Below are 19,824 nucleotides of genomic sequence, written 5' to 3'. Positions count from 1 at the left end.
TCAGGGGTCAGGTATATAACATATTTCACGGTATCTATGACATTGTAGACACACCTTGTGCACTGGCTAGAGGGAAGGGAGATGGGATGAGAAGATGGCACCATACAGCTATTGTGGTATTCTGCTGATGGGCCCACACCAAATGTTCCAGCTCTCTAGGGAATCAGCCCTTCATGGCAAAAAATTACTAAGGAGCAATTTAGGACATTCCAGCTCATGGCAATAGCCTGGAGACCTTGGTGGGATCTATTTGCACTCCTCCCTAGATTTCAGGAGTTTTGGTGTATTGTGTTGCCAATTGCTGTTTGACATTCAGACTGTTGGTGCAAAGGTAGTGATGGCAGCATCGGGGGTGGGGTGTGGGGTGGGAGGGGTACGGGAGGGAGGCAGTAGGATATTTGGGGTGGGGGAGGTTGGGTGGTGAGCCTCCTCACTGGCCCTGCTGAAGTTACAGCAGCTGACTGGGAGAACTTCTTTGGAAATTCTATGCCTAAAGATAAAACTAAATGATAAATACAAGTTGAGAAATTACCTTGTTATAGAATAAGAAACTTTTCTGATAGGAAACTGGCGGAAAAGGATGACAGTCCACTTCAAATTGTTGGAAAGTGCAACAAAAATATATGGTGCTTGCAAATCATTAACTGAATGCTAGGCAGCCTGCTGGTGGGAGTAAGCACAAAGGAGCAATTACGTTCGTGGTATTCTTATGGTTTTTTTTTGACAGGAGAATTTGGAAATTCAAGTAATGTTTAACTACCACACCAATCTGAGTGGACTAACTACAGCAATAAAGCTTAGCTCTATGCTACCATTTCATATTTGAAAAGAAGGCTTGCGACTTGCTTTCAATATAGTTTCAGTGAAGTATGCTGAAATAAATTTAGACCTCGGGTCTGCCAATGAAATATTGGGAAAAGCTGGAGCTAGAGTGAGTTTCTGCCAAGAGGCATACAACTAATTCACCAGGCTCAGTGCTCCTGATGTACTCCTCCTGCAGGATGAAAGAGAGAGACGTGGTGTGTGATGGTAAGAGCAAGTGAGAAACCTGAGACTGGGAGTAAGGCAGGCACACACAGACACTCTCTCACTCCTACACACACACACTCAATCCCTTGCTCCCTCACTCCTCTCCACACACACACACTCACTCACTCCTCCCCACACATACACACACACACTCACTCACTCTCTCACTCCTCCCCCCCCCCACGTACACACACTCACTCTCTCACTCCCACACACACACACTCACTCACACTCTCACTCCCAGACTCACACTCACTTACTCTCTTGGGTGTTCTAAGAACCGCTCTTGGTTAAGTCTGAAGGCTCCTTAATGCATCCCGGAGAGTGCTGGCCACCACTTGGATGGCCAGAGATTAATGCGCTGCATGGCTGTCTGAAACCCCACCCACCTCCGCCCCATTCCACCTGACTGATTGGCAGCAGCTTTGCCCACTGGACTGCATGCTGTGCTCTCAGCTCAGGCACAGGCATTCTCCTAACCCGCACTGCAAGGCTGCACTGTTAGCTTGAATCATGGGGGAGACTGGTCCAAACTGGGATGATGACATTGCAAGGGGCTGTGAGAGTCTCCACCAGTGACTGCTCCATGACCAGCTTTAGCAAGGAGATTGTACAACGTGTGCAGCCGTCCAACTGTTCTGCAATGCACTAAAAGGCTCATTACTTTGCACTCTGTGCCTGAGGAGTGAAAAGCTCTGGAGCACTTGGTGGCACTTTCATGTCTCTGCGTTGCTTGAGTGGCAGATAAGCTAGAGGCCTGCTCCAAGACATGTCAATGTGGTTGCGTCTGAACTGTCTCAGCTGCGGAGGAATGGTCACTTTATACAATGTTTCCCAAATGTGTGGCTGCTTCCATCCCCCCAGCTCTGCGCATGCTTGTGCATTACTTTCAGTTTGATGACTTAAACCAATGACATGTTGTTGTTCTCCCTTAGATTTGCCAGCAGGCATCTGCTCTGCAGACCCTGAAGAGCTACCCCTGATGCCAGAGGACTGCCAGGCTTCAAATGTACCTGCGTCATGCCTGCTCTCTGAACCAGGCACCAGTGAAGATACCAGCACCTCGGTGGGTGTTGGATCTTTGGTTAGAATGTCGGTGCACTGCGGTGAGGGCACTTCACACTCACTTGAGGAGCAGGCGGAGGCAGAGAGTGCCCAGGGCGCAGGCAGTTGGAGGGCTGCTGGAGACCAGGACGATGCTGAGTCGAAGGCAGATGATGAGCCTTTGGAATCGTCCATTAGACAGCAGATGCTGGATGTCCGGCGGGCTGTGCGGGAGGACCTGGCGGAGATCTATGAGGGTCTCCTTTGTGGAGGAGTCCACGCGGAACATGAGCATTGTGTTGCCCCTCATGGCCGAGCACACTGCCTCCTCCGTTGAGAGAAAGGTGACTCTCATGGAAAGGCAGCTCCAGGAACAGAATCAGGGGTTCCTGGGGTTGCGCTCAGTCCTGCAGGTCCACAGGCACTGACCTCAGGTGGTCAATGTCAGTCTGGGAGATGGATGAGGCATCCAGTATCCCAGCCAAGTGCCCATCCATCAATGGCGAGCAGGGAGGTCCAGAGTGACCTCACGTTAGCACACGAGCTGCCTGTCGTCTCTGCGGGCTACACTCAGGGCGCTCTGGATGATGGCAGCAGCTCCTCCTCCCATATGCTAGTGACTGTGGCATCTGATGAGGCTGGGATGGCTGGGGAGATGCCAGCCGTGGCACTGGCCGTTCCCTCCCAGGCGGGACCAGCACAGGCTCCACTGTCTTGGTGGTGACATGGCTCCTGCTGTACCTTAGCTATTCCTCTATGTTAGAGTTCCTCACTGAGATCATGAGCCAAGTCTTTAGTGGGTATCCCTTGTGCCCCAGGAGCTAGCCGCTGAGGCTGGCTGATAGAAAGAACACCTACGGAGCTTGAGACAATCAAAGGATGAAGGAGTCATGGAAGCTCCCTGGGTACCTGGCACAGACTTACATGATGTTCCTGCAGTGGTCTTATGACATAGGTGCATGAGCTTCCTCAATGCTACTTTATATGTGTAATACTTTACACACGACTTCAATAAACATAATCAGGCATTGTTCAGCTCACTGATGTACTTTGTTCAGCTCATTGATGTACTTTGTTTCACTACTTCTGTAGTTTTTGGGGAGTCTCCTTCAGTGAAATCATCTGACAAAATGGTGTGATGTGCCTAAGCAGACTTGTAAATGCCTCAATATTGTACAGCTTCTTTCAGAGGCAGGGCTGTAAAATTAATGGGATAATAAATGGCCTGTTTTGGTCTAAAGACATTGCACTCATAACAGCCTGACAACAGCCCTGCAATGATAGGAAGATGATAAAATTCCATCATTTTTTGGTTAATACCATCCTGAAGGCTATTGCAGGAAAATTTAAATATTTAAATATTTGATGCTAATGATGCTTACGTAAAAACAGATTGTATTGCTTTTAAAGGTTTGCTTTTCTTCAGCCAGACATGTTATTATCTCTATTATCCTGTGATTCAGTGATATACAAAAGAGGATACCAACTGTTTAATGCGATCAGATGTCTAAAATGGTCTTTCTTCAGGTTTGGCTGGTTTGGATTGGATGTACAAAAAGTCCCAAGTCCCATCCTAAACTACATTGGAACAGCATTGGCAGCTTTAAGGTAATGACTCTCAGGTTCAACGATATACAGAACTGTATTGGCATTAAAGGGATGTCTGCTACAAATAGCTGTGTGCACAGAGGTTGGAATCTATGTTAAACGGAGTGGCTTGTAACCAAAATGACAATGGCAATTTAACAACTGTCTTAAATAGTATGAAGAATGTGTTTTTATCAAGCTGAAATTTATCATGCTTTTCTTACTTTAAAGCTTCACTTTGAAGGTACTTCAGTTATGTTCCCTTGGTTCTTATGCCAATCACCTTAAACCAGATTTGTCCAACCTTTTCACTTGGCCAGCCACATTTCCATTTTTTTCTCACTCAAGGGGCCGGTGAGCAAATTTCAGAAAGATAAGATTTGGCACAACATTAAACTGAGTTTCAAAAATATTTGAGGTATTAAGAAAAGAAACAATTGATGAGCAATTATAGAGCAATGTCATAGCAATAAATTATTAAATTAAAAAGAGTAATTAATAAAAATGACCAGAGTGTGAGGGTCAGAATGTGTGCCAGGCTCACTCCCAGTCTTAGGGTTCTCACCCACTGTAACTGGGAGTATGTGTTGGTGTGTGATGGTAAGAGCAAGTGAGAAACCTGAGACTGGGAGTAAGGCAGGCACACACAGACACTCTCTCACTCCTACACACACACACTCAATCCCTTGCTCCCTCACTCCTCTCCACACACACACACTCACTCACTGCTCCCCACACATACACACACACACTCACTCACTCTCTCACTCCTCTCCCCCCCCCACATACACACACTCACTCTCTCACTCCCACACACACACACTCACTCACACTCTCACTCCCAGACTCACACTCACTTACTCTCTCACCTCCCCCCACACACATTACCACTCCCACACACACTCACTCAATCTCTCACACATGCCAGCCAGCCTCTTCCCCAACCTCCTTCTCCGACACCGGGCTCCACGGCATCTCAATCCCTCACAGCCAGCCTCTCCTCCCAGGAGATTTATTTGGTCTCTTAACTTCTGACCTGTGTTAATTTGTGTTGTATTTTTATTATTTCTCTTGGATTTTAGTAACTAATAAACTCACTCTTTCTTTGACTCAAGAAAGCCTGGTTAAATTGGCTCCTTCTGAAACATAGATACATTTGAACTGGGAAAAGGTATCCACAAGGAAAGGGATCCTTTTTAAATTAACCTTGATGTGACCATCCGAGGGGGTTGAATAAAGAAGGGGAGCCAGTTCATCACTCCTCACCCGGGAGTGTAACAAAATTGGGATCCTGTTCGAGAAGTTAACAAATTGGGGGACCTCACCCGGGGGACGGTAGTAATAAATTAGGGGCTCGGGCCAGGATAGTTGCCACAGACAAAACAAAAGAATCAGAGTGGGGAAAGTAAATTGTTCCTTTGAAACCAATTTTTTTAAAAGAGCAAAAAGGTTTCCTTGAGTCTGCCCCACTAAAGTGTAAAAATGTCCACAATTGATGCCAGTGTTTTTACAAACGGAAGGGACGTTACATATGAAAATTTAACAGTTCTGTCCCTTGAAGGGTTAAAAGAGCTAGCGAGGTGTTTAGGATTAGAATTTTGCCTGAAAGCCAGAAAACCCAAAATTTTAAAAGGGGTGGCCAATGGTCTACAGCTGGAAATTGAGGATGATGAAACGGATAGAGTAGTGGTAAAGAGATTAAAATTGAAGCAGTGGAAATTAGAATTTCAGGAAAGAGAAAGAGAGAGAGGAAAGTCAGGAAAGGGCATGGAGAGAAGAGGGAATTTCAGGACAGAGAGAGCAAAAGGGATTTTAAACTAAAACAGCTCGAGCTGAGGGGCAGGGATCCTATTGTGTCCCTTGAAGACACCACCAACTCAGACTTAAGGGCTGAGGCAACCCAGTTTGCTCATCTAATCCCTAAGTTTGATGAAGCAGAGGTGGAGGCTTTCTTATATCTTTCGAGCGGTTAGCACAGCAGTTAAAGTGGCCAGTCCAATAGTGGTCCCTATTACTGCAGAGTAAGCTTTCAGGGAAGACTCACAAGGTTTACTCCCTCCTACCTGAGGAAAGTGTCACTGACTATGAGGCAGTAAAAAGGGCTGTTTTAAGTGCGTGCCAATTAGTGCTGGAGGCGTGCTGTCAAAAATTCTGTACCCTCAGGAAATGGCCTGACTGGACGTACCTGGAATTTGAAAGGCTTAAGCAACTTGCTTTTGACCCGTGGGTGCGGGCACTTAAAACAGAAGCCACAGAAGAAACAGAAGATGTAGGCCACATCCGGGCCAACTGCTGGAGGCTACGGGAAAAACCAGTGGGATTTATCGGGGCGCGTGCTCCCCATGTGGAGAATGGTAGTCAGTCAGAGAGCATAGCAGACAAGGCTATGGCTCTGACTGTGGCTGCGAATCCCTGTAGAGGCACTCCTGAGAGTTCGGATGAGGTTAAACAAATCCCTGAGAGCTACAAGGATTTTGTATCCAAAGGAAGGATGGCCACATTTCCCCGGGATGAGGTGAGCAAGCCCATAGTGATACTGAGGGATACAGGGGCCAGCCAGACTCTACTGCTGGGAAAAGGCATGACCTTTCCACCAGAGAGTGCAGTAAGTGCCAAGGTGTTGTTAAAGGGGATTGAAGGAGGGTACATGCCCATCTCCTTATGCTGGGCGCATTGGGAGTGCGACCTAGTATCAGGCCAATTGACCATGGGAGTCGTCCCCAGTTTGTCTGTGGACAGGGTCGACCTGCTCCTCGGCAATGACCTGGCAGGATGAAAGGTAATAGCATCTCCACTGGTCTCAGAGAAGCCAACTGAGGTCAGGGAGACAGAACAGCTGCAGGAGAAAGTGCCTGGCATTTTCTCTGACTGTGTGGTAATGCGGTCTATGGCCAGATAAGCTCTATCTGTGGGTGCTGAAGTGGAACTGCAAACAGAAGACCCTACAGCCTGGTTATGTGAAGCCTTTATCAGGAGTCTAGAAGACCCTAAGGAGGTAATAAATAAATCTTCCTTGGTGACTGCCCAGCAAGCTGACCCACAGTAAAACATTAGCTCAGACTGCTCACAATGAGGCCGAGGCAGAAGCAGTGCCTGAATGCTACTACATTAAAAATGAGGCACTAATGAGGAAATGGAGATGCCCTCACAGATCTGTAAATGAGGAGTGGACAGTGATCTACCCGGTAGTGGTGCCACCAAGGCACCATGGGGAAATATTGCGGCTAGCTGACGAAATTCCGATACGCAGAACTCAAGCCTGCATCAGCCAGCATTTCTACTGGCCACACCTCCACAGGGACGTAGTAAGGTTTTGCAGAGCCTGCCACATGTGCCAGATTGTGGGAAAACCCAACCTACAATAAAACCCGCACCTATGATTCCCGTGCGGCTTTTGGGGAACCATTCAGCAAGTGGACTGTGTTGGGCCCCGGCCCAAAACAAAGGGGGCCACAGGTATATCCTTACCATCATGGACATGGTTACCTGTTTCCCAGAGGCTGTTCCCCTGAGAACCATATCTGCCAGAACAGTGGTGAGGGAAATGACCCAATCCTTTACCAGGTATGGTCTGCCCACCAAGATCCAGTCAGATCAGGGCTCAAATTTCATGTCTGAAATATTCCAGGAAGTTATGGGTAACCTGGACGTGACCCAGCTGAAGTCTTCAGCGTATCACCCGCAGTCCCGGGGGGCTAGAATGGTACCACCTAGACCCTAAAAACAATGATCAGGGCATACTGCCACAAGTACCCCCATGACTGGGATAAAGGACTAGGTTTCCTTCTGTTCGCTACCAGGGACTCACTCAATGAGTCCACCGGGCTTATTCTGTTCGAATTAGTTTATGGGAAGGTGGTGGCATAGTGATATTGTCACTGGACTGGTGACCCAGAGTAATTCCACAGCAGATGGTGGAATTTGAATCCCATAAAAATCTGGAATTAAAAGTCTAGTGATGACCATGAAAACATTGTTGATTGCCTTTTTTAAAAAAACCCATCTGGTTCACTAATGTCCTTTAGGGAAGGAAATCTGCTGTCCATACCTGGTCTGGCCTACATATGACTCCAGACCCACAGCAATGTGGGTGACTCTGAAATGGCTTAGCAAACCAGTCAGTTGTATCGCTAAAAGGGAATGATGGGTGGACCACCCGGCATTGACCTAGGCACTGGAAACGACAACGGCAATCCCGTCGACCCTGCAGAGTCCTCCTTGCTAACATCTTGGGGCTAGTGCCAAAATTGGGAGAGCTGCCTCACAGACTAGTCAAGCAACAGCCTGACATAGTCATCCTCATGGAATCATATCTTACAGATAATGTCCCAGACACCACCGTCACCATCTCTGGGTATGCCTTGCCCCACTGGCAGGCCAGACCCAGCAGAGGTGGCGGCACAGTGGTCTACAGTCAGGAGGGAGTTGCCCTAGGAGTCCTCAACATCGACTCTTGACCCCATGAAGTCTCATGGCATCAGGTCAAACATGGGGCAAGGAAACCTCCTGCTGATTACCATGTACCGCTCTCCCTCAGCCGATGAATCAGTGCTCTTCCATGTTGAACACCCCTTGGTTGCAGCAGTGAGGGTGCAGAATGTACTCTGGGTTGGGAACTTCAATGTCCATCACCAAGAGTAGCTCAGTAGCACCACCACAGTCCGAGTTGGCCAAATACTAAATGCCATAGCTGTTAGACTGGGTCTGCGGCAAGTGGTGAGGAAACCAACAAGAGGGAAAAACATACTTGACTTCATTCTCACCAACCTGCCTGCCACAGATGCATCTGTCCATGACAGTATTGGTAGCAGTGACCACTGCACAGACCTTGTGGAGATGGAGTCCTGTTTTCAGGCCTCCATTGTGTTGTGTGGCACTAACACCATGCTAAATGGGATAGATTTTCAACAGATCTAGCAACTCAGGACTGGGCATCCATGAGGCACTATGGACCATCAGCAGCAGTAGAATTGGATTCAACCACAATCTGTAACCTTATGGCTCGGCACGTCCTCCACCCTACCATTACCATCAAGCCAGGGGATCAATAAAGGTGCAGGAGGAAATGCCAGGAGCAGCACCAGGCATACCTAAAAATGAGGTATCAACCTGGTAAAGCTATAAAACAGGGCTACTTACGTGCCAAACAGCATAAGCAGCAAGTGAGAGACAGAGCTAAGCGGTCCCTCAACCAACAGATCAAATCTAAGTTCTGCACCAGGGCATGGTGGTGGACAATTAAACAACACACTATTGGATGAGGCTCCACAAATATCCCATCCTCAATGAAGGAGGAGCCCATCACATCAGTACAAAAGATAAGGCTGAAGCATTCACAACAATCTTTACCCAGGAGTGCCGAGTGGATGATTCACCTCGGCCTCCTCCGAAGGTTTCCAGCATCACAGATGCCAGTCTTCAGCCATTCGATTCACTCCACGTGATTTCAAGAAACGTCTGAAGTCACTGGATAATGCAAAGGCTATGTGGCATGACAATATTCTGACAACCCAGAGCTACCTCAACTACAGCTCCTCATACCCCGCTTCCTGTAAGGACTCCATCCCATTCTCTCAGTTCCTTCACCTCCGTTGCATCTGTTCTGATGATGCCACTTTCAAAAACAGTTCCTCTGGCATGTCTTCCTTCTTCCTTAACCGAGGTTTTCCACCCATAGTGGTTGACAGGGCCCTCAACCGTGTCCGGCTCATCTCCCGCGCATCCGCCCTCTCACCTTCCTCTCCCTCCCAGAAACATGATAGGGTCCCCCTTGTCCTCTCTTATCACCCCACCAGCCTCCACGTTCAAAGGATCATCCTCTGCCATTTCCGCCAACTCCAGCATAATGCCACCACCAAACGCATCTTCCCTTCAGCCCCCCCGGCAGCATTCCGTAGGGATTGTTCCCTCCAGGACACCCTGGTCCACTCCTCCATCACCCTCTACACCTCAACGCCCTCCCACGGCACCTTCCCATGCAACCGCAGAAGGTGCAACACCTGCCCCTTTACTTCCCCCCTCCTCACCGTCCAAGGGCCCAAACACTCATTTCAAATGAAGCAGCGCTTCACTTGCACTTCCCTCAATTTAGTCTACTGCATTCGCTGCTCCCAATGCGGTCTCCTCTACATTGGAGAGACCAAACGCAGACTGGGTGACCGCTTTGCGGAACACCTTCGGTCTGTCTGCAAGCATGACCCAGACCTCTCTGTCACTTGCCATTTCAACACTCCACCCTGCTCTCATGCCCACATGTCCGTCCTTGGCCTGCTGCAATGTTCCAGTGAAGCTCACCGCAAACTGGAGGAACAACAACTCATCTTCTGACTAGGCACTTTACAGAATCTGGACTTAATATTGAGTTCAACAATTTCAGATCATGAACTCTCTCCTCCATCCCCACCCCCTTTCCGATCCCCCTTTTTCCAATAATTTATAATTTTTTAAAAAATTATATTTTCTTTTCCTACCTATTTTTACATTTATTTCGATCTATTGTTTTATCTCCACCTTTTAACCCATTTCGATCCCTTCCCCACACCCCACCCCCACTAGGACCATCTGCCACTAGCTTGTCCTGCTTGCTCCCTTAATGTCCCCATTAGCACATTCCTTAGATAATATCACCACCGTCAACACCTCTTTGTCCTTTTGTCTGTGACATCTTTGGCAATCTCTTCTTTGCCTCCACCTATCACTGGCCCCCTACCCAGCTCTCCCTGTCCCACCACCCCCCCCCCCCCCCCCCCCCTCAACCAGCTTATATTTCATGTCATTTCTCTATTTCCTTAATTCTGATGAAGAGTCACACGGACTCGAAATGTCAACCGTATTCCTCTCCGCAGATGCTATCAGACCTGCTGAGTTTTTCCAGGTATTTTTGTTTCAGATTTACAGCATCCGCAGTATTTTGCTTTTATAATTGTACTGAAGACTTGTGCTCCAGAACTTGCCACGCCCCTAGCCAAGCTGTTTAAGTCTAGCTACAACACTGGGGTCTACTCGGCTATGTGGAAAATTACCCAAGTATGTCTTGTAAACAAAAAGCAGGAGAAATCCAACCTGGCCAATTACTGCTCCATCAGTCTACTCAGTAAAGTAATGGAAGGGGTCATCAACAGTGCTATCAAGCAGCACTTGCTTAGCAATAACACCAGTGTCCGAGAACACTTGAAAATCTCCCAAACAGCTATGAAAAAATAGGCAGACAAATACGCCAGGGCATGAACCTTCCAGCCAGGGGTCTATGACCAGAATTTTTCTCTCAGCATGTGGGCGTGTGCCCGACACGCTCGAGTGTAAACTGACACACAACGACATTGGGCGAGCATCCCAATTTCACCGCATACTCGCGTGATATTTTGGTTGGCGTGCGCGCGCAGGAGTCGGCAGCGCGTCCACCGGCAATTAAGCGGCCTATTAAGGCCCTTAACCAAATAATTGATTGGAATTTTTTGCTGCCGGTCCAACCGTTCGGTTGGCGGGCAGGCGAAAGGGCCAAGTGACCTTTGCATTTTTGATGAAACCTCATCCACGGGTGGGATGAGGTTTCGACCAACGATTAAAAAAAATAAAAACTTTTACACTCATATTTAACATGTCTGTGTTCATGTGACAGAGGGGACATGTTTTCATTAACTTAAAAATCTTTATTTTTATTGATAAAAATCTTCAGCTCCCTGAGGCAGCTCTGTGACTCGGGGAGCTTTTACTTTGCGCACTCACGCGCATGCATGAACTTCAGCGCTCGCACTCCTCCCCCACCCTGACATCACTGAGCCAGCGTGAAATCGCGCTCAGGGCCCTATCGTGGGCGGCGGTCAGTTTCCTGGCCGCTCCCAGGCCTGGCCAATGAGTGCAAAATTCTGCCAAAATTCTGCCCTATGTGTTAGTGCTCCTACCAATACCAAGTGATCACTTAAAAGCCCAATTCAGTGGCCCGTACAGAGTAGCATAGATGCTCGGGGAAGTAAACTATCTAATTGAGACCCCAGATCGGGGAAAAGCAAAGGCTGTGTCATATCACAGCCGAGAAGGGGACAAGCAGGCCCATTGCCTCGACCAAGAGGATGAGGGTAGCAGTGGGGATGAATTGGAGGGAGACGTGGATGAAACCCACATTGAACCCTTGACTACTTGAATAACCAACACTGAGATACTAGCAAACTTAGACTCCTTGTTCACCCACCTAAGTGCAGAACAGTCAGCAGACCTGACGAGGCTGCTCCCTGTATTTAAAGGCATGTGCAGGCACAAGGCAGGCTGCACCACACTCGCCCAACATGATGTGGATGTGGGAGGAGGCCCCTCCCATAAGGCAACATCCCTATCGTTGAGGCCCAGAGAAGCAGGCCCAGGTGTGGGAGGGGATTAACTTTATGCTGGAGCGCCAACTAATAGAGCCTAGCACAGAGCTGGAGCTCCCCAATTGTGCTCGTGCCCAAGCTGGACGGCTCCACAAGGTTCTGTGCACTGACTACTGAAAAGTTAGAGCCAACACCTACCCGATACTCCGGCTGGGAGACTGTATAGATAGGATAGGTAAAGCAGCCTGTGTCACAAAGATAGATTTATCCATGGGATACTGGCAGGTTCCCTTGACTGCCCGAGTGAAGGAAATCTCCTCCTTCATAACTCCGAATGGGTTATACCAGTGTTGAGTCATGCCATTTGGACTCCGAAATGCCTCAGTCACCTTCCAAAGGCTGATGAACCAGGCAGTGGCGGGCTTATCCATGTCTTGTGTCGTGTACCTGGACGACCTCCTAGTGTACAGCAAAGTCTGTGAAAACCACTTAGAACAACTGGAAGCCCTCTTCCAGAAAGCACAGTCAGCTGACCTAGCGGTCAATCTCACAAAGACTGAGTTCACTAAGGCTCAGGTGACCTATCTAGAACACGTAATAAGTCAAGGACAAGTACTGCCCAGGGCTGCAAAGGTATAAGCAGTAGCCCAGTTCCCCATTCCCACAATGAAACAGGAAACCCTCAGGTTCCTGGTGTGGGACCTACTGCAAGCTCATCCCAAGCTTTAGCACAGTAGCCTCCCCACTGACAGACTTACTACAGAAAAAAGCAAAGGTAGCATGGACTGAGAACTGCCAGGCAGCTTTTGAAAAGCTGAAAGCTATTTTAATAGGCGAGCCCATGCTTGCAGGTCCGAGTTTTAACCATCGATCCGAGTGGCATCAGGGTAGGGGTGTCCTCCCCCAGGAAAACTAATCAGGGATAGAGAGACCAGTCGGGTACACCTCCAAAAAACTAAGCCAGCATCAGAAATGGTACCCCACAGTGGAGAAGGAAACCCTGGGTTTACTATTGGCTCTCAAACGCTTTGAGATATATGTCCAAAATGAATACAGAGAGACCACAGTCTATACTGACCACAACTCTTGAACGTTTGTTGAAAAGTTTAAGACACAGAATGCCAGGTTATTCCACTGGAGTTTGTTTCTCCAACCATACCACTTAAAAATCACCCACATTGCCAGGAAATCAAATGTGGTTGCAGACGCCCTGTCCAGAACTTAAAGAGACCCGGTTAGAACGGAATAGATAACAATGACCAAGGCTATGAGAATGTATGTGTGTGTGAGTGTGTTTGTTGTTTTCTATTTCTCTTCCCCTTGTAATGAAATGAGAATGAATCTCACTTCATTCGGATTGCAGGAAAGTGTTATAACAGTGGACTGATGGCATCAATCATCTGTGGGCAATTTGAACTTTTTAAGGAAGATCTGTGTTTTTTTCAAAAAGAAATACAAATAAAGACGCTAAGCAAAAGGTGGCTGATAATGTAAAGTGACCACTTTCTGGAAAATTCCTGTGTGGATCATATTTGACCGAGTGGTCCTGAAAGGGCATAGAATATTGCACCTGAAATGTGTCATGACCTTCTTCAAACAGAGGCACTTGAAAGACAGATAGGAAAGGTGCAAAGGACTAAACTTTAATCTCCTATGGTTGTGGAGACAAAAGACTGATTTTCACATCTCAGCAGACATTCAAAATCCATCAATAAAAGCAAAATACTGCAGGTGTTGGAGATCTGAAATAAAAACAGAAAATGCTGGAAAAACTCAGCAGGTCTGGCAGCATCTGTGGAGAGAGAAACAGAATTACTATTTTGAGTCCATATGACTTCTTCAGAGCTAAAGAGAAGCATAAATATGATGGATTTTATACTGTTTAAGAGAGGGTGGAGCAGGTGGAACGAGATAGAAAGTGAGGGATAGGTGACAGCTAAGGAGAGATTGACAAAAGTGTCATGGACGCAAGACAAAGGGAGTGTTAATGGTAGCAGTAAAGAGTAAAGAAGTTGCTGATTGTGGCAGAAAGATAAGATAGCAGAAGGCGTTAATAACATAGCAAGGGTCAGTGCTCTGTGAAAGCAAAACTTAAATACAAGTGACAGGTGGCCCTGTGGGGGCAGGGGGGTTTTGAGGAAAAAGGATAAAAAATTAACAAATAAATAAAAGAATAAAATAAAAGTTAACAAATTAAAATAAATAAATAAATGGATTAAGAAAGGGGTCAAGAGGGAGGAGAGAGTTCATGGTCTGAAGTTGTTGAACTTGATGTTAAGTCCGGAAGGCTGTAAGGTGTTTAGTCGGAAGATGAGGTGCTGTTCCTCCAGTTTGCGTTGGGCTTCACTGGAACATTGCAGCAGGCCAAGGACGGACATGTGGGCATGAGAGCAGGATGGTGTGTTGAAATGGCAAGCGACAGGAAGGTCTGGGTCTGAACTCTCTTTCCTTTGCCTTCGTCTCCGTGCTCACTTTGGGCAGGAGTCCTCCCTCCGTTCAACGGATCCTTTCACCCACCTCCAGTATTCTCCCTCCACCTGGACCCCTCCCTCTTACCTGCTCTTGATCTTTTCATTGAGAACTGTCAGCATGACATTGGCCGTCTCAATTTCTCTGCTCCTCTCACCCACTCCAACCTGTCTCCTTCTGCACTTGCTGCACTCCTTTCCCTCAGGTCCAACCTGCTGACAAGGGTGGTGCTGTTGTTGTCTGGCGTACTGACCTCTACCTCACAGAGGTTGAGTGCCAACTCTCAGACATTTCCTCCTACCTCCCCCTGGACCATGACCCCACCACCGAACATCAAGCCATTGTTTCCAGGACTGTCACTGACCTCATCTCCTCTGGAGATCTTCGTTCCACAGCTTCCAACCTCATAGTCTCCCAACCTCAGTCAGCCCCCTTCTACCTCCTGCCCAAAATTCATAAACAGGACTGTCCTGGTAGACTGATTGTGTCAGCCTGTTCCTGTCCAACAGAACTCATTTCTTACTCTCTTGACTCCGTTCTCTCTCCCCTTGTCCAGTGTCTTCCCACCTACATCGCACTTCCTCTGATGTCCTACATCATATCAACAATTTCCAGTTCCCTGGCCCCAACCGTTTCCTCTTCACCATGGACATCCAATCCCTTTACACCACCATCCCCCACCGGGATGGTCTGATGGCTCTCCACTTCTTCCTTGAACAGAGGCCCGAACAATCCCCATCCACCACCACCCTCCTCCGTCTGGCTGAACTTGTTCTCTCACTGAACAATTTCTCCTTAAACTCCTCTCACTTCCTCCAAATAAAAGTTGTGGCTCTGGGTACCCGCATGGGCCCCAGTTATGCCTGTATCTTTATGGGGTATGTGGAACATTCCTTGTTCCAGTCTGACTCAGGCCCCCTCCCACAACGCTTTCAGTACATTGATGACTATTTCGGTGCAGCTTCATGCTCTCGTCTGGATTTTGCTTCCAATTTCCACCCCACTCTCACCTTCACATTGACCATCTCCGACACTTCCCTTCCCTTCCCTGACCTCTCTGTCTCCATTTCTGGTGATAGGCTGTCTACCAATATTCATTATAAGCCCACCGACTCCCATAACTACCCCGACTACAACTCCTCACACCCTGCTTCCTGTAATGACTCCATCCCATTCTCTCAGTTCCTTCGTCTCCATTGCGTCTGTTCCAATGATGCCACTTTCCAATACGGCGCTTCTGACATGTCTTCCTTTTTCTTTAACCGATGTTTCCCCCACACTGTGGTTGACAGGGCCCTCAACTGTGTCCGACCCATCTCCTGCACCTCTGCCCTCACACCTTCCTCTCCCTCCCAGAACCATGGTAGGGTCCCGCTTATCCTCACCTTTCATCCCACCGCCTCCGCATTCAAAGGATCATCCTCCGCCATTTCCACCAACTCCAACATGATGCCATCACCAAACACATATACCCCTCACCCCCATCAGCATTCCGTAGGGACCATTCCCTCTGTGACACCCTCTCCACTCCTCCATCACCCCCAACGCCTCATCCCCCTCCCACGGCACCTTCCCATGCAATCGCAGAAGGTCCAATGCCTGCAACACCTGCTCCTCCTCCCTCCTCACCCTCCAAGGCCCCAAACATTCCTTTCAGGTAAAGCACTTCCATCAATTTGGTCTACTGCATTCGCTTCTTCCAGTGCGGCCTTCTCTACCTTCGGGAGACTAAACGCAGACTGGATGACTGCTCTGCGGAACATCTTCGGTCTGTCTGCAAGCATGACCCAGACCTTCCTGTCGCTTGCTATTTCAACACACCACCCTGCTCTCATGCCCACATGTCCGTCCTTGGCCTGCTGCAATGTTCCAGTGAAGCTCAACGCAAACTGGAGGAACAGCAACTCATCTTCCGATTAGGCACTTTACAGCCTTCTGGACTTAACATTGAGTTCAACAACTTCAGACCATGAACTCTCTCCTCCATCCTCACCCCTTTTTAAATCCAATTTTTATTTATTTATTTATTTTTAAACATTTTATTCTATTCTTTTATTTATTTGTTCATTTTTTTGCCCTTTTTCCCCAACCCTCCCCCCCTCCCCCCACAGGACCACCTATTACTTGTTTTCACGTTTTCTTTTTACTGACCCTCGTTCTGCTATTAATACCTTCTGCGAGCTTATCTTTATGCACTATCAACACCTTCTTTACTCTTTACCACTACCATTAACACTCCCTTTGTCTTGTGTCCATGACAACTTTGTCAATCTCTCCTTAGCTGTCACTTACCCTTGACCTTCTATCTTATGTCACCTGCTCTACCCCCTCTTAAGCAGTATAAAATCCATCATGTTTCTATTTCTCTTTAGCTCTGAAGAAGAGCAATACAGACTTGACATATTGGGCAGAATATGATGCATTTTGCATCTTGATGCATTTTGAGTGGGCGGGCCAATTAAGGCTCGCCCAGCGGCCTGCCCGACAGGAAGCACTATGCGATTCCTGTGCGGGGGGGAGGGATTCCCCATCTGTCAAAGTGTGCTCTTTCGCGCATGCTTGCGAAAGAGCGCATTGCTCCCTGAGACAAAGTCCTGTTTCAGGGAGATCACTGACAGTCCAAAAAACTTTAAAAATAGAAAAATTAAAAAATTATTAACATGTCCCCCTCACGAGATGGGACATGTTAATAAGAAACACATTAACTTTATGACACTTTTTAAAAATGGGCATCAAACCTCATCCCGCCAATGGATGAAATTTCATGTATTAACAAGAGCCCGCTGGGGCTCCTGGCCTGCCCGCCAGCCTTAAGGTTGGACGGGCAGGGTCTTTAACAATCTTAATTATCCTGTCAATGGCCTTAATTGGCCATTGACAGGTCAGAGGGTGGACAGCTGATTTTGCTGTCTGCCCGCCTTCCTAAAAATTTAAAGGGACCGGGATGACGTCGGGGGTTCCTCCCGACATCATCCCGCGTCATTTTCCCATCGGCGAGTGGGCCCCGCCCCCAAATCGCCGATGGAAAGATCCTGGCCATTAACTCTGTTTCTCTCTCCACAGATGCTGCCACACCTTCTGAGGTTTGCCAGCATTTCCTGCTTTTATTTCAAAATCAATCTCCTGTTGATTTATATCCCAGAATATGTAAATGGTTTAAGATGAAAAGAACAAGAACTTTTGGGTGCAAGTCATAGTTTTTTCCCTTCCAGAATACACAGGGAAAAATCATTTAAAAAGCTGGTGTGCTGGTGTGTGACTGTGCGTGATAGCAAGCAGCCACCGCCCCCCCTCAAACCTCCCATGCAGCTTGCAGGTGAAGGATCTCTCTCTCTCTCTCTCTGTTGCTGGAGGTAAAACTCAGCAGAAGCCACAATCTAAAGGAAATAGGACAGCCTTTCAGCCACCCTGCAGAACTAAGTATCCTCAAAATAACTGCAAAACTGTCAGAGTCAGCTCTACCGCAATCACCCAACTTAACGGCTGCAACATACCACCATCTATGCCTCAATGACAAGCCAAAGACTGATTCGTATATTTTTAAAAACTTTTATTTGGACTCTTAACTTCTCATTCCTCATCTGTGTGCATGTGTGTTGCATTTTTATTATTTTTCTTGTATTTTAGTAATTAATAAATTTATTCTTTCTTTGACTCAAGAAAGCCTGGTTAAATTGGCTCCTTCTAAAAAGTAAATACATTTGAACTGGGAAAAAGTATCCACAGGGGAAGGGAACCCTTTTAAAGTAACCTTGTTATGACCAAATGAGGGGGTTGAATAATGAAATGGAGACAGCTCATTCCTCCTCACCCAGAAGCATAACAAAATTGGGGTCCTATTCGAGAAGTTAACAAATTGGGGGACCTCACCCAGCGACTGGTTGTAACACAGCCAACGAACTACTTAAAAGTGCACTCACTATTGTAATGTAGAAAAAATATGAAGAAAGTAAAATTAAAATATTTTCATTCAAGGGATTTCCTATCCAAATACCACTAAAGTTTAAAAAAAATACCCAGAGCTGTCAATGTTAGGAAATTGTTACTTATAATAAAAAAAAGACTGGCATTTAATTAATTCCTTTATCATATCACTTAGAAAGGTTTCAAAGTAATTCACAGCCAATGCATTTACAATTAGCTGCAGTGACTGTTGTGTAGGCAAATAAGAGTGAAACAGATTGCAAATTCATTTAAGTGTATGGAGACCGTTACTATTAAGAATGACATATATCAAAGTAAGTCATTCACTGGAATCAACAATGTATGTTTGCTACACCTAATGAAGGACAAAGGCCTGGATTTTGCAGTCAGCAGTAAGCAGCCTGTGCTGCTCATTCATTACACGTCCACTTGCCCAGCGACCCATTATTGCACTGAAACCCACTGTGATTAGAAATCCACTTTGGTGTAGCATCGCTCTATGATGGACCTGGACTGTGTGAACAGGGTAATTAACCATCTCATTAACCAATCAGATTGAAGAATCCTACAGCACTCAGAGTCTGAACCAGAAGTGTAAGTTTGAATTGTTAATGCAAAGTCAAATTATGTATGGAAAGTGAAATAGAAGGAAGGAAAGAAAGATGGGAAGGCAAGAGAGTGTGATAAAAGAAACAGAAAGAAATAATAATTGAAATTTGAAGGAATGAGATTCCACAATTGTAAATGTTAATTTTCAGGGCCAGAGGAGTTGTTTAGCCTCGACTTATCACACCATAAAAAAATCACTTACACTGGAATGGACCAGCCTTAACTTTTTCTGCATGTCTAGTGGGTAAGTACCACAATTTCAGGCCCTTCCATTTATTTCAATGCAGAATCCCTCAGCGAGATACTGGTGTAGTAAAGCTTATGGAGGAGCAAGGCAACTTAGGCAGCAACTTCCTGATTTCTGCATTTAACTGCATGTGCAGTTATCAGAAATTATTTTTCAGTTTTACTCTTCAATAACAGTAAGCAGTGTTAGTCTCACCATAATTCTTACTGCAAAATCCAAGCCAAAGTCTTTGCAGGAGCATAATTACAGGTTTCAATCCAGTTATTCTAACTCATTTCAGTGCTGGAATTCTTATTTTTGTGAAAACTGAGAGTAAAGAACCGACGCCAGAAGAAAAATTCCCCTTAATACAAGACAAGGAATTGGAAGCCTTACAGGTTTGGCAAATGGTCAAAAGTATATCTTAGCAGCTTGTTAGGTAAATTTTGAGTGTAAAACATAGAACTTTTAAAATATATAGTTCTTGAATTTCTTCAGGAGGCAATGAAGGCAGTTTATACCAGGATGATGCCTCGCTGGTGCCTTCCAGTGCTAATCCCAAGTCACGAAGTGGGCACCTTGTTTATATGAGGAGGAGGGGCAAGCATCATTAACAGCCATGTTGACACT

At 46.8% G+C, this 19,824-nt stretch overlaps 1 protein-coding gene across 1 annotated transcript in view; it reads left to right on the top strand.

Moving 5' to 3' along the window:
* The window catches only part of LOC144684077 (transmembrane protein 144-like), a 76,807-nt gene that overhangs the window by 11,506 nt on the left and 45,477 nt on the right, over positions 1-19,824 (top strand). The window contains exons 5-6 of the mRNA XM_078548089.1: positions 3,601-3,681; positions 19,496-19,592. Coding sequence (XP_078404215.1) covers positions 3,601-3,681; positions 19,496-19,592 — 178 coding nt within the window. The remainder of the gene's footprint in view (positions 1-3,600; positions 3,682-19,495; positions 19,593-19,824) is intronic.

The sequence above is a fragment of the Cetorhinus maximus genome, chromosome 1 (genome assembly GCF_964194155.1).
Source record: "Cetorhinus maximus chromosome 1, sCetMax3.hap1.1, whole genome shotgun sequence".
NCBI classification, from domain to species: Eukaryota; Metazoa; Chordata; class Chondrichthyes; order Lamniformes; family Cetorhinidae; genus Cetorhinus; species Cetorhinus maximus.
Note: the sequence above shows the minus strand (reverse complement) of the source record. Positions and strands in the feature narration are given on the sequence as shown.